Source organism: Chiloscyllium plagiosum, chromosome 5, assembly GCF_004010195.1.
Source record: "Chiloscyllium plagiosum isolate BGI_BamShark_2017 chromosome 5, ASM401019v2, whole genome shotgun sequence".
Lineage (NCBI taxonomy): Eukaryota > Metazoa > Chordata > Chondrichthyes > Orectolobiformes > Hemiscylliidae > Chiloscyllium > Chiloscyllium plagiosum.
The window spans coordinates 68,353,793-68,369,299 of NC_057714.1; the positions used below are offsets into that span (position 1 = coordinate 68,353,793).

The 15,507-nt window shown below is 41.2% G+C and overlaps 1 protein-coding gene across 8 annotated transcripts in view; it reads right to left on the reverse strand.

Annotated features, from left to right (window-relative positions):
* The window catches only part of akap9 (A kinase (PRKA) anchor protein 9), a 261,473-nt gene that overhangs the window by 163,624 nt on the left and 82,342 nt on the right, over nucleotides 1–15,507 (reverse strand). For all 8 annotated transcript variants that reach the window (XM_043690268.1, XM_043690265.1, XM_043690267.1 and 5 more), the window contains 3 exons: nucleotides 14,542–14,639; nucleotides 5,934–6,045; nucleotides 5,533–5,764 (listed from right to left, as the gene is read on the reverse strand). In XM_043690268.1, coding sequence (XP_043546203.1) covers nucleotides 5,533–5,764; nucleotides 5,934–6,045; nucleotides 14,542–14,639 — 442 coding nt within the window. The remainder of the gene's footprint in view (nucleotides 1–5,532; nucleotides 5,765–5,933; nucleotides 6,046–14,541; nucleotides 14,640–15,507) is intronic.

The following is a 15,507-nucleotide window of genomic DNA, read 5'->3' on the forward strand; positions in this document are numbered from 1 at the left end:
TGTGGTAACTGCCTTCTTGAAACATGGAGGTACAAATACACCTATGTGCTATTAGAAAGGAAGTTCCAGGATTTTGATTCAGTGACAGTGAAAAAATATGATGTTCCTGTGCATCTGTTGCCCTTCAGTAACTTGCTCAACCATCATCCTTTGTTCTAAGAATGACTCCAATGAGAAAGCTTTCCTTCTGATTTCCATTGACTCTAGTTTAATCAGGCAATTTATAGGCAATTTTCCTTCTGAATGGTGAAGGGGAAGTGATGTCTATAACTAACAAATGACTGAGTCAAGTAAGTGTCTGAAGCAGGCTAGGGATGTGGAATATGCTGTATTTGTAAAGTGGAGATCAACTGATTGTATTAACTTCTAAGGTCTGGCGTGAAGTTTGGTTCCAGTAATCATTAATTCTTAAACTCTGGCAATCTTGATTCTAAGCCTGGAACATGATTAATGTGGTGTAACTATACTATGTAAAGGAACTGAACAGACAAAAACCTGGAAGATTGTTTTCTCGCTAAGATGAAATATTAAATTCATAAGACTGAGGTTGTTGTTAAATTTGTAATAAATACACCATATGGGTAGTCGCACAGAAATTGAGAAATTGTCTAGTTAATCACGAGGGCTGGAGAACAAAGAACTAGCTGTTCAAGATGTTTTAAAAGTTGCTGATGTTGCCAAGAGGCTTCTGGCCAATCACTGAGCCTCAAGAGGGTAGGTTTGGCTTATCAGACAACTCACCAATTGCTAAGTGGAGAGAAGGCAGGTTCAGCATACCCAAAGTCAATTATGTCAGAAGCAAGTACTAAGTGGGGTATAGAGGTCGCAACTTGCCATAGCTAGTTCAGGATCAAGTAGGCTGATCATTTATTTGGAGACTGGAAGGAGAGAACTGATCATTTAGAGATTTTACAGAACTGAGAGAGACCCTTCAACTCATCACATCTATGCCAATCATCATTCATTTATTCTAAACCTCCGTTTCAGAACTTTCCCCATAGTCTTTAATGCTATGGAGTTCCAACAGCTCACCTAAATGATTCTCAAAAACCTTCAGGGTTCTCACCTTTATCATCTTTTCAGGCAGTGAATTCCAGACACCCACAACCCTGTGGGTGAAACGTTTTTTCTCAAATCCTCTCTAAACCTCTTGCTTCTTACCATAAACGATACTCCCTGGTTTCAGATCCTTCTAAGAGAAAATATTTCTGCCTATTTACCTATTTATGTACATCTCGATCAGCTCTCCCCTTAGCCTTCTCTCACCGAAGGAAAATAACCCTAGCCTATCTACTCTCCCTTCATAGCTGAATCACTACAGCCTAGGCAACATCCCTCTCTGGTACACACACATTTTTCCTATAGTGTGGCAACCAGAACTGTACACAGGTGTCCAGCGCAGCCCAACTGACATTACAGAAAGCTCCATCATAACCTACTTGCTCTGTATTCAATGCCTTGACTGACAAAGGCAAGTATTTGATATGTCTTCTTAACCACCATATTTACTTGTCCTGCTGCCTTCAAGGCTGTATGAACATGCACACCAGAGTCCCACTGATCCTCTCTACTTCCTAGGGTCCTTTCATTCAATGTGTGCTCCCTTACCTTGTTGGCCCTCCTGAAAAGCATAACCTCAGGCTTTTCATTATTAAATTTGTGGGCGGCACGGTGGCACAGTGGTTAGCACTGCTGCCTCACAGCGCCAGAGACCTGGGTTCAATTCCCGCCTCAGGCGACTGACTGTGTGGAGTTTGCACGTTCTCCCCGTGTCTGCGTGGGTTTCCTCCGGGTGCTCCAGTTTCCTCCCACAGTCTAAAAGATGTGCAGGTCAGGTGAATTGGCCATGCTAAATTGCCCGTAGTGTTAGGTAAGGGGTAAATGTAGGGGTACGGGTGGGTTGCGCTTCGGCGGGGCGGTGTGGACTTGTTGGGCCGAAGGGCCTGTTTCCACACTGTAAGTAATCTAATCTAATCTAATCTAAATTCCATTTGCCACTGATCAGCTCATTTATGTCATCTTATAGCCTAGGGATTTCTTCCTCACGGCTTACCAGCATCACCAACATTTTTGTCATCTGCAAACTTACTAATCGTACCTTCTACATTCATATCTAGATTGTTAACACATCAACAAACAGCAAAGGAGGCAGAACCAAAATTGGTGGCCCACCTCTCAATGCAGACTTCCTGTCACAAAACACCCTTTGACCATCATCCTTGGCTTGAAGCCACTAAGCCAGTTCTAGATCCAATTTGCCAAATTGTCCTGAATTCCATCAGCTCATAGCTTCTTAACCAGACTAGCATGCAATATCTTATCAAAAGCCCCATCGAAGTTTATGTAGGCTATCTACACTACCCTCATCTATGTCAAAGGGTCTGTTCCTGTGCTGTAAATGTTCTACGTACACACCTAGCCATCAACTCGAAAAGTTGTTAAATTTCTTAGACATTAACTCTCTCTTACAAAGCCCAGTGATCACTCTTGATTAATTTTAGTCTCTCCAAGTGGAGATTAATTAGTGAAGGCAGTGTTTGGTATGCTTATCTTTACTGGTCAGTTAACTGAGTATCAGAGTTGGGAGGTCATGCTGTAGCTGTACAGAACATTCACTAGGCCATTTTTGTAATACCGCGTTTAATTCTGGTCTCCTTGCTACAGGGAAGGGTGTTGTGAAACTTGAAAGGGTTCAGAAAAGATTTACAAAGCTGTTGCCAGGGTTGGAGGGCTTGAGCTAAAGGGAGAATCTGAATAGATTGGGATTATTTTCCCTACAGCGTCAGAGGCTGAGGGGTGACCTTATCAAAATTTATAAAATCATCAGGGGCATAGATAGGATGAATAGCCAAGATTTTTTCTCCAGGGTGAGACTAGAGACCATGGGGGTTTAGGGTGAGCAGGAAAAAAATTAAAATGGACCAAAGGGGCAATGTTTTCACTCAGAAGGTGGTGCATGTATGGAATGAGCTGCCAGAGGAAGTTGTAGAGGCTGGTACAATTACAACATTTAAAAGGCATCTGAAAGACATATAAATAGGAAGGGTTTAAAGAGTGAAATGAGCCAAATGCTGGCAAATGGGACGAGATTAATTTAGGATATCTATTCTGCATGGATGGGTTGGACTGAAGGATCTATTTCCATGCTGTACAGCTTGTTGACTCTAAGTTCCAAAGTCTGTCAACTCTCAGAAGAAATTGTCAGCTCAAGCCTCAGTGAACAAGTTCCTCCTCATTTCACTTTTAAATTGTCACCCTTTATTCTGTGACTATCGCCTCTGGTCCTACATTCAACCACGAGGGGAAAAATCTTCTCAAGCCCCTTAAGAATTCTACATTTCAACAATATCACCTCTCACTCTTCTAAATTCCAGTGAGTAGAGTCCAACTTACTTAGCCTTTGCTCATAAGAAAGTTCCTCCAAACCAGGGATCATCCAAGTGAACCCTCTGAACTCTCTCCAATGAAATAAATGATGTTCTTAAATAAGGGAACCTAAATTGCTTATAGCACTCTAGATGTGGTCTCATCAGCACCTCGTACAGTTGCACTAAGACTTGCCTACTCTTATATGTTAACGCCCTTGAAACAATAGCCAACATCCCATTAGCCTTCCCAATTACCTGCTGTACTTGTGTGCAAGCTTTCTGTGTTTTACTGATTTGTTCTAATTTTGGCACACGCCCCATATGTTTATAAAGCTGAACAGGTGTTCACAAGCTGAACAGGGTCGGAGTTGCTGAGTCACACCTGGTTCCTAAGTCCATTTGGTTTTATTTTTTGCTTTCCTTTCCTTTGGCTTTGTTACAGTTGACCAAGTCAGAGGTCAGTCAGATAGCATCAGATAGTATTTCAGAGCCAGCCCCACTCTTGAGAGTCTGGACCCTCACAACGTCCAGCCTTCTTTTTTCACATGTGAAATGTGAGTATCACTGGCAGGTTGACATCTATTGCCCATTCCTAGTTGACCTTGAGGAGGTGGTAATGAATTGTCTTCTTGAACCGCTGCACACCATGACCCACAGTGCCCTTGGGGGGGGGGGAATTCCAGGATTTTGACCTAACCAAAGTGAACGAATAGTGATATACTTCCAAGTCAGAATGGTGAGTGGCTCGGAGGGGAACTTGCGGGTAGTGGTGTTTCCATGTATCTGCAGTCCATGTGCTTCTAGGTGAACTAGAAGTGGGTTTGGAAGGTACTGTCTATGACTCTTTGGTGAATTCTTGCAGTGTATCTTGTAGATGATTCACACTGCTGCAACTGAATGTCAGTGGAGGAGGCTGTGGGTGCTTGTGGATACACTGCCAATCAAGCTGGCTGCTTTGTCTTGGAATGGTGCCTAGCTTCTTGGCTGCCCTTGGAGCTGCAGCCATCCAGGCAAATAGAAAGTATTCCATCACACTCTGGCTTCTCCTTTGTAGATGGTGAGCAGGCTTTGGGGAGTAAGGAGGTGGGTTATTTGCTGCAGTATTCCTAGCCTCTGACCTGATCTAATAGCCATTGTATTTATATGGCAAGTCCAGTTGAGTTTCTGGTCAATGGCAACCCACAATATTGATAATGGGAATTCCGTGATGGTAACATCACTGAATAACAAGGGGCAGTGGTTAGATTGTCTCTTATTAGAGATGATCCCTACCTGGCATTTGTGTGGCACAAGAATTATTTGCCCTTGTCAGCCCAAGCCTGGATATTGTCCAGATCTTACTGCAGGGAGAAAGTGAGGACTGCAGATGTTGGAGATCAGAGCTTAAAAATGTGTTGCTGGAAAAGCGCAGCAGGTCAGGCAGCATTAAAGGAACAGGAGAATCGATGTTTTGGGCATAAGCCTTCCTGAAGAAGGGCTTATGCCCGAAACGTCGATTCTTCTGTTCCTTTGATGCTGCCTGACCTGCTGCGCTTTTCCAGATCTTACTGCACTTGAACATGTTCTGCTTCAGTATCAGAAGAGTTATGTATGCTGCTGATCATTGTGCAATCATCACTTTTGATCCTATGATGGAGGAATATTCATTGATCAAGCAGCTGGAAATAGCTGGAGGTAGGACACAGCTCTGAGGAACTCCTGCAGAGATGCCCTGGAACTGAGCTGACTAACCCCTAATGACCACAACTATCTTCTTATATGCCAGATATGACTCTAACCAGCACAAACTCTCTCCCGATTCCCAATGATTTCAGCTTTGCTAGGGCTCCTTGATGCTACACTTGTTTGAATGTGGCTTTGAAATCAAATGCTGTCACTCTCATCTCACCTCACCTCTGAAATTCAGCACTTTTGACCATGTTTGAACCAAGACTGTAAGGAAGTCAGAAGCTGAGTGGCTGTGGAAGAACCCAAACTGGGGGTCAGTGAGCAGGAGTAGATAGGGACAGTATATTTCCTTCCATAAAGGACATCAGTGAATTAGACACCAGTGACGTTGCCACAATGCTAAAAACATTGATTTGTATTGATCCTTGAACATACTCCCCTAAATGTTTTAAGGTATAATATTCTATTTCAAACGGTGAATAAAATTGGTTCATACCTGCACTGAGAAAGTAAACTAGTTAAATTCTGTAGTTTTTCCTGCAGAGAGAAAATCTCTGCAATGTACTTCTTCTCCATTTCTTTGCATTGTTGTTCATGAGAAGTCCTCAGATCATTTAGTTCGTCTACATGCTGGTTCTCCAACTCAGCTTTCTGTTGGCAAAATTCCAGCTTTATCTTTTCAATCTCTTCAAGCCGAGCTGACCGGACCCGCAACTGCTCCTTAAGATCTAAACAATACAGGCAGATAAGAGAAGTGGATTATTGCAGTCCTTCAATTAACGATGCAAGCTTGAAATTTACTTTCCCTCACACCAGTACACTTTACTATTTTACATTTACAAATTACAGTTTTGACTCCAAGTACATTCATTTGCTAAATAAAGTTACATAGCATACCATTAAGGTCTTGAGAACTAGCACGTGAACTTTCTATCTGCATTCGTAAACTAGCATTTTCTTCTTGGCTTTGCAATTGCAAATTTACGTAAGCAGACTGGAGGTCTTCAATCTGCAATTATAAAAAAAATGAAACAAGGTTTTGCATTTATAGCACATACACTGACACCATAACTTTAAAATTGTTAATTTCAATTTCTAGATGATTACATTCTCTCAAAATCTTTTCATATTTAATACATAGCATTATAATTTAGATAGCAACTTTGACAACTTCAACTAGATAAAAACAATGACTGCAGATGCTGGAAACCAGATTCTGGATTAGTGATGCCGGAAGAACACAGCAGTTCAGGCAGCATCCGAGGAGCAGTAAAATCGATGTTTCGGGCAAAAGCCCTTCATCAGGAATACAGGCAGAGAGCCTGAAGGGTGGAGAGATAAGTGAGAGGGGGGTGGGGGTGGGGAGAAAGTAGCATAGAGTACAATAGGTGAGGGGGGGGGGGGATGAAGGTGATAGGTCGGGGGGAAGGGTGGAATGGATAGGTCCCCACGCACAACTTCCCACTACTGTCCTTGACTGGCCCTAATCTTATTCTAGTCATTTTTTTTATTCCTGACATACCTACGGAACGTTTTAGGGTTTTCCTTGATCTGACCTGCCAAAGACTTCTCTTGTCCCCTCCTCACTCTTCTTAGCTCTCTCTTAAGGTCTTTCTTGGTTAATTTGTAAGTTTCAAGTGCCCTAACTGAGTCTTCAGGTCTCATCTTTACATAAACTTCCTTCTTCCTCTTCATAAGAGATTCAACTTCATCAGTAAACCATGGCTCCCTTGTTTGACCACTTCTTCCTGTCTGACAGATACATACTTATCAAGGACACGCAGTAGTTGTTCCTTGAACAAGCTCCACATTTCAATTATGCCCAACCCCTGTAGTTTCCTTCCACATCCTATGCATCCTTAATCTTGCCTAATTATATCATAATTGCCTTTCCCTCAGCTATAACTCTTGCCCTAACCAGGGGCGTTCTGTCCTTGTTACGCTTGGACCACAGAACACACCAGATGGCTTCCTTCTTTAGAGACCGCAATTTCCCTTCCCACGTGGTTAAAGATGCCCTCCAAAGCATCTCGTCCACATCCCGCACCTCCGTCCTCAGACCTCATCCCTCCAACTGTAACTCCACTATCAGTGCACAGTGACATCAGTGTGCATCATTCACAAGATACACTGCAGCAAAGCAAGGCTCTTTTCACTGCAACCTCTATCACAGAGAAGAATGAGGGCAACAGATGGACAGAAACTCCAAAACTTGCAAGTTCCCTTCTAAGTCATACATCATATTGATATGAATCCATATTTCTGTTCATTTCTTAAAAATAGTCGGTGAACCTACACCACATGCGCTTCAGTGGTGGTTCACCATCACCATCTTAAGTGCAATTAGCAATGGCGAATAAATTATACTCTGACCAGCAATTTTCTCATTCAATGACTCAGTAAAAAAAGGAGCCACAGATAAAAGCACAAATTTCATAATCAATGCAATAAAACAACACTTACTATCTACCGAAGAAAATGTTGCCAACTTACAAAGTTCCACACATACAATACTAGTGTCTCCATCTCAGAGAAGCTGTTTAAAAACAATTATGATTGAGGATGCTATTATCTAGATGATCAGTTACACTTTAATCAACATGACTTAACATTTTCAATGGTTTAACAGCAAGAATAGATTTTTTTAAAAATCAACTTGTTCAGAGATACTCTTACACACTTCTGGAGCAGGTGGGACGTGAACCCAGACAGCAAAAAGTTGGAGTTGACCTCAAATCGCTGATTTGTTATTGATTTCATCGGCGATTTGGAGAGTAAGCCATCACTGATAGCAACTTTCAGCTTACTACTTTGCATTGCATATGCCATATTTTGTTTAGCGTTTTACACAGTAAAGACTGACTGATGACAGTTTCCATCAATATAATAGCAAATCCTAAACCAATCTATTAGAGATTGCTGCAAAAAGAGATACATTTTGTCAAAGTTTCTCCTCATGCACAATTTGCAAGAAATACCAAAGTAAAAGAAAAGCCTCATTTATGCTGTCTCGAAGGGGAAAGTAGTTGGCATACAAACTCTAGATTGGTGGAGTCATTACCATGGAGAATGCACCAGTAAAAGATAACTTGGCAGTTGACTGCCAAGTTCTGTTTAAATTTTAAACAAGGCAAGTTAATTCTGATTGGTCAAGGTACTGCTCCATGAAATGAACAAAAAATGGCTGTCATTTATTTTACTATGTTGAAACAGATACAGTATGTATACACTGTGTCTTTCTGTAAAGAACAGGACTCTGTATTAATGTATGTAACTGTCAATACATTCAAATGTGCGATAATGTGAGCCAAACAAATATTCCTAAAGTGCCAGCACTGGATTATATGCAAATGTTCTCCAAATGCAGAATCACATCCAATGTTGGTCACTGTTGTGAGTTTTGCATCTGCTTGTTTTTGTATAATGTTTGATGTCATCTGAAAGTCTCTGGGTTGAACAGCTTAAATGTCTAGCCAGAGTGAAACTCAAATACCACATTACTCATTTGTATGATAGGCAGACTGTTTACTGGCTAGAGAGCAGCAACCTCTTAATGGCAAACACTACTCTTTTTGCAAATGCATAATAGTAGTGTATAAGTGCTAGTTTCACGTATTGCTCTTGCAGGGTAATCCAACCAACTGTAGGACAAAAGTAACCAATCTTGAGTCCACTCATGACTTACAGCGAATGTACAGAAATAAATTATCTACTTAGGGTAGCAAGGATGGCTTTGATGTACCCTATTTCAGCATAATGAACAAGTAACTTGGGTCCTTATTACGAGCTTGCCAATAAAACCATTTCTAAGGTGCATGGAACTATAGGTTCAAAAGCTGGAGTCAGGTATTCTACACTGCTGTAAGGCAGTAACAACATGAGTGGTACTAGAACAGACTGCATGCATTACTTGATAAGAAAGTTTAGATAAGAAAACGGCTTGATAAGAAAATTTACTCTAACTTAGTATGTAGCTGGCATTAAGAAGAAGGATGCAGTTTAAATTCTGTAGTAGCTGGCCTTAAACAGGATTTTTTAAAACAAAACGTTGCAGTGAAAGAGTAGTTTAATTAAGAACAAGCTAAAACTGTTTCCCAATTAAGTGACTGAGCACCATGCTACAAGAAGTTCTTCAAGTGAGGGGAGAGAACACGCATTTAGTAGAGGTAGGGGACAATATAATTAGCTCTCTAATTATATTGCAACTATGAGTGGGAGACTCAAAGGCTGTGGTTGCCTGTCCATTGCTAGTGTTAAGGACATCTCTTCAGGGCTTGAAAGGTCCAGATGTGGTCATCCATGGTGATACCAACAACATTGATAGCACTAGAAAAAAGTTCTGTTGAAAGATTTTGAACAGTTAGATCTCAGGTTTGCTACCAAAATCACAGGCAAACAGGCATAGGGTAAATAAAATCAAGGGGTTAAATGCATGGCTCAAAGATTAATAGAGGAGAAATGGGTTTTAATTCACGGGGCATTGACATTAGTACTGGAGTAAAAGGAAGATATTCAGTTGAACAGGTTTTACATGAAACGTGTTGGGAACAGTGTCCTGTCGAATCAAATAACTAGACTGTGGAGCAGGCTTTAAGTTAATTGAGTGGAGGGGTTCTGGAGAGGAGATATGAAGCAAAAGGAGATCACAGCATTACAGAGCAGCCATTTAGGGACAAAATTAGGGCAGTATACAAGCACTAAAAAAAACACAGCAAATGGGATCAAAGGAGGAAAAAAAATGTGAAAAAGGCAAAACAAGTGACTGTTAAAATGCACTTAGAACTCAAAATAAATTAATTAATGATGCAAATAGAGATTAATGGGTGTAATCTTATGGGCATTACAGATACATGATTGCAAGGAGATCAAAGCTGGAGCATGTGACATTTCAACAGGACAGGCAAAAAGGAAAGTGTGGTGGGATAGCTTTGTTAGTAAGGGATCCATAAATATGACAGCTAGAAATTATCTTGGATTGGAAGATGCAGGTTCCATTTGCCTGGATCTAAGAAATAGAAAGGGAAAGATGACACTGGTGTGAATAATATATAGGCACTCTAAGAGTAGCTATACAGTCGAAGAAAGATTAAATCAGGAGATAATGATGGTATGTAAAAAAGGATAGTAATCACATGACTTTAATTCTCATGTTGATTACGAGTAGTCAGATTGGCAGAGGAAGTCATGAGGATGAATTCTTAGAGTATTTACAGGACAATTTCCAAGAATAATATACTGCGTATCCAACCAGGGATCAGGCTATTTTGGATCATATAATATGTAATGAGGCACTTTTAATAAATTGCAGAGTAAAAGATCATCTAGGTGGAAAAAACCCATAACATGACAAAATTTAGCATACAGTTTGAGAGAAATGTCTGTCCTAAATTTGAGGGTAATCACAATGGAATGAGAGTGGAGGTGGCTTGAGAAAAGATAGTTGATCAACTGCAGCAGTCGTTTAACAAAATGGTTCATGATCTACAGCAAAGATATATCCTATTGAGGAAGGATTCCAGGAAGGGGACAAACTGACCATAGTCAATTAAGGAAGTTAAGGACAGTTTCAAATTGAAAGAAAACAAACATGCATTGTGGCAAAGAGGGAAACGAGAGCAATAGAAAAGTTTTAAAAGATAACAAAAGATGACAAAAAACATAGAAAATAAACTTAGGGTAAACTAGCAGGTAATAGAAAAACAGGCAGTAGGAACTTCTTTGAATGTAGAAATGAAGAGACAAAGGGAATGCAGGACCTTAGAGAATGAACCTAGGAAAACAATAACAGGGAACCAGAAAATGGCACAGAGCTGACAGAATATGTTACGTCAGACTTTACATTAGAAGACACAAAAAGCATTCCAAAAATTCTGAACATTTGGGGTGACAGACTGGGTAAAGAGGAGAGACAGACAGACAGATAGACAGTAAATAAATGCAACTAACATTAAAGAAAAATACTAGGCAAACTAATGAATCTAAACACCAAAACATTCTTTGGACCTGATGTGATGCATCCTCGGATACTAAAGGAAATGGCTACTGAGATAGTGTCAGGCAGGGAGGAAAGGGTCGTGTGAGGGAGCCGTGGTTTAATAAGGAATTGGAATCCCTTGTTAAATGGAAGAGGGCGGCCTATGTAAAGATGAGGTGTGAAGGTTCAATTGGGGTGATTGAGTGTTATAAGGTAGCCAGGAAGGATCTGAAGAGAGAGCTAAGAGCAGCAAGGAGGGGACATGAAAGGTCCTTAGTTGGTAGGATTAGGGAAAATCCTAAGGTTTTCTATAGGTATGTCAGGAATAAAAGAATGACTAGGGTAGGAATAGGTCCAGTCAAGGATAGTAGTGGGAAGTTGCGTGTGGAGGCTGAAGAGATTGGGGAGACACTGAATGAATACTTTTCGTCAGTATTCAATCAGGAACAGGACATTGTTGTCAATGTGAGTACTGAGTCACAATTAAGTAATTGTGGTCACTATCATCAAAGTGCTTTGGGCGGCACAGTGGCACAGTGGTTGGCACTGCTGCCTTACAGCACCAGGGTCCCAGGTTCGATTCTGGCCTCGGGTGACTGTGTGGAGTTTGCACATTCTCCCTGTGACTGCATGGATACTCCGGTTTCCTCCCACAATCACAAAGATGTGCAGGCCAGGTGAATTGGCCATGCTAAATTCACTATGCTAAATTGCCCATAGTGTTAGGTGCATTAGTCGGAGGGAAATGGGACTGGGTGAGTTACTCTTCGCAGGGTTGGTGTGGACTTGTTGGGCCGAAGGGCCTGTTTCCACACTGAAGGGAATCTAATCTAATCTATGGAGTCCCCAATAACTAATGCTCTGCTCATCTGCCTCCTTCCCTTTGCAGCAACACACACAGTCTCTGTGCTAGAGAGCTGTACCCCATGGATTACCCCTAGTAAATTGTCCCCCCCGACAGTATCCAAACGTGTATACTCGTTATTGACGGGAGCGGCCACAAGGCATGACTACCTCCCTGTAACTCCTTTCAATTACCTCCTCCGCCTCCCAAATAATCCAAACTTCAACCACCTCAAGCTCCAGTTCCCTAACATGGTTTTTGAGGAGCTGGAATTGGGTGCAGTTCCTGCCGATTAAGTCAGCAGGGACACTAGTGGTGACACTTACCTCCTACAAAGATAGGGTGCTGGGCTAATGGTCGGATACTTGGTTGTGTGGATGAGCAGAGGGATCTTGGTGTCCATGTACACAGATCTCTGAAAGTTGCCATCCAGGCAACTAGTGCTGTGAAGAAGGCATATGGCGTACTGGCTTTTATTGGTAGAGGAATTGAGTTCTGGAGTACTGAGGTCATGTTGCAGTTGTATAAGACTCTGGTGCGGCCTCGTCTGGAGTATTGTGTGCAGTTTTGGTCGCTATACTATAGGAAGGATGTGGAGGCACTGGAACGGGTGCAGAGGAGGTTTACCAGGATGTTGCCAGGTATGGTAGGAAGATCGTATGAGGAAAGGCTGAGGCACTTGGGGCTGTTTTCATTGGAGAAAAGAAGGTTTAGGGGTGACTTGATAGAGGTGTACAAGATGATTAGGGGTTTAGATAGGATTGACCATGAGAACCATTTTCCACGTATGGAGTCAGCTTTTACGAGGGGACATACCTTTAAATTAAGGGGTGGTAGGTATAGGACAGATGTTAGGGGTAGATTCTTTACTCAGCGAGTCGTGAGTTCATGGAATGCCCTGCCAGTTGCAGTGGTGGACTTTCCCTCTTTATGGGCATTGGATAGGCATATGGAGGATAGTGGGCTAGTGTAGGTTAGGTGGGCTTGGATCGGTGCAACATCGAGGACCAAAGGGCCTGTACTGCGCTGTATTTTTCTATGTTCTATGTTCTATGGATGTACTGATGGCAACCTTTCAAGAATCTTCTGATTTCAGCAAAGTCCCAGAGGATTGAAAATTATTGAATAAAGGTGGAGATTCTTTTTTAAAAAAACTATCTATAGGCTGGTTAGCTTAACATCTGTCATTTGGAAGATGTTAGAGCCTACTAGTACAGCAGTTGAAATACACAATATAATCAAGCAGAATCAATATGGCCTTGTAAAAAGGAAATCATATCTAACAGTTTAATTATAATTGTTTGAGGTGGTAACAAGCAGGATTCATAAAGGGGAACCACAAAGGACAAACATGTAATACATTTGAATATCAAAATGGTACACAAGGCTACTTAATAGGAAAAGAGCAGGGCTGGAGGATAAGCTAACTGATAGAAGATGGAAAGTTGAGATAGAGGGGGAACCTGTAACTAGTGGTGTGTCACAGGGATTAGCGCTGGGGCCACAATTACTTATAATATATATTCATACTTGGATGAGGAAAGTGAGAGTACTATAGCCAAATTTGTGAATGACACAAAAATAGCTGGGAAAGCAAGTGCTGAAGAAAAAAACAAGGAGTCTGAAGAGGGATATAGACAGGTTAAGTGCGTGGGCACAAACTTGGCAGATGGCATATAATGTAGGGAAATATATGCTTATATATTTTGATAGGATAAACAGTGGAGCTGAATGCTATTTGGATAGAGAAAAACTGCAGAAAGCTGGAGCAAAGGTTTTTGGGGATTCTTATTCATGAGTCATAATAAACTTGCCAAAATTCAGTGGATAATAAGGAAAGTAAATTGAATGTTGTCCCTTATTTTAAAATGGAATGGCGCAGTGAAAAAAGAGAGAAGTCTTGCTGAAAAATGCAAAGCACTAAGCTAACCAGATCACAGCTACAATACTGTGTTGAGTTTTGGTCCCCTTATCCAAGGAGAATTTACAGTGGCACTGTAGGCAGTCCACAGGAAGTTCACTCAATTGATCCAGGATATAGAGAAATTTTATGAGGAATAAACAAACACTGTCTAGGATACAAGGCAAACTTTCTTTCCTTCAAGTACTGCCATGGGATCATTTCTGGATGTAAAAGATGCACAGAGCCTTGGTTTAACGTTGCATCTGAAAGACATCATCTCTAACAATGCACATTGCACAGCCCAGATCTATGAGTGAGACGATAGCTTAGTGGTATTATTGTTGGACTGTTAATCTTGAAACCCAGATAATGTTCTGGGGACTAATGTTTGAATCCCACCATGGCAGATGATTGAATTTGTATTAACAAATTTTAAAATTCAGTAGATGTCCCTTAAGGAAGTAAACTGCCATCCCTACTTGGTCTGGACACATGTGACTCCAGACTCACAGCAATGTGGTTGACTCTTAACTGCCCTCTGGTCAATTAGGGATGGGCAATAAATGCTGTCCAGCCAGCAATGCCTTCAACCTATGAATGAATAAAGGAGAGTTTGCACCAAATCTGTGCAATGGAACTTCAACCCGGAAAGATCTGAATTAGAACCAAAATATATTACCAACAGAAACATGGCTAACAGTAAGAATTTTATGGAGAAAATCAAATTGCTTTTGTTTTTCAAAAACAACTGCTGCTTCTGGATACACTGAATTACTTTACTTACCTTTTTGAAATCATTAGTTAATTGAGTTTGAAGAACTCTCAGTTGATTGTACTCCTCATGTAGTTCTCTTTGCAGCATCTGTAGATTTGTTTGCAGTGCTTAAATAAAAACAAAAGGTACAGGTCACATCTCCCTCCGAAATCAAATCTTGAAGATGTGCTTTGTAAAGTGAAACTGTGAAATTCTGATTGAATGTTCAATTCAAAGTCCTATAAGCATTTCACAATTTCTAATAGCATTTGAATTGAAAAATCTTTCCATCCATGTCAAATGTCTTCCAAAACTATTGCAATGTTTTACCATGAAAATGCTGGAACTAACTGTTCTACTATATTTGTTGGAATAAACAATTTAAGTTGTAGCAAACTCTTATAATTGCCTGAACATGAAAACATCACCCATTAAGCATTTATAGATTACAACTTTCCATGTTGCTGTGACCAGACGATTATTTCCCCCATTGTATGATGAACTAAATATAAAAGCCCAGAATTTCTGGTCAACAGTGCTCATTGGTTACCTGGAAAAAAGCTGCCCACAAAAGTCTAGCATCCGTTTGGGGTAACCATTCCCTTCAGCCACCCTGTTAAATTTCTCATCAACGAAGGATATCACAATGGAGGATTCTTAGAGAGAGTAAACTAGAGAGATGAAAGTTGAGTGTGGGGTGCTGGAAAAGCATACCAGGTCAGGCAGCATCCGAGGAGCAGGAGAATTGACATTTTGGCATAAGCCCTTCATCAAGAATGAGGCTTGTGAGTCGGGGGGGCTGAGAGATAAATGGGACAGGGGTGGGGAGAAGGTAGCTAGGAATGTCATAGGTAAATGAAGGTGTGGGTGGAGTGATAAGTCGGAGGGGAGCGTGGAGCAGATGGGTGGAAAGGAAGGAAGGTGGACATGTAGGACCGGTTAAGGTGGCAGTACCAAGTTGGAGGCTTGGGACAGGGGTATGACTTGGGGGGGGGG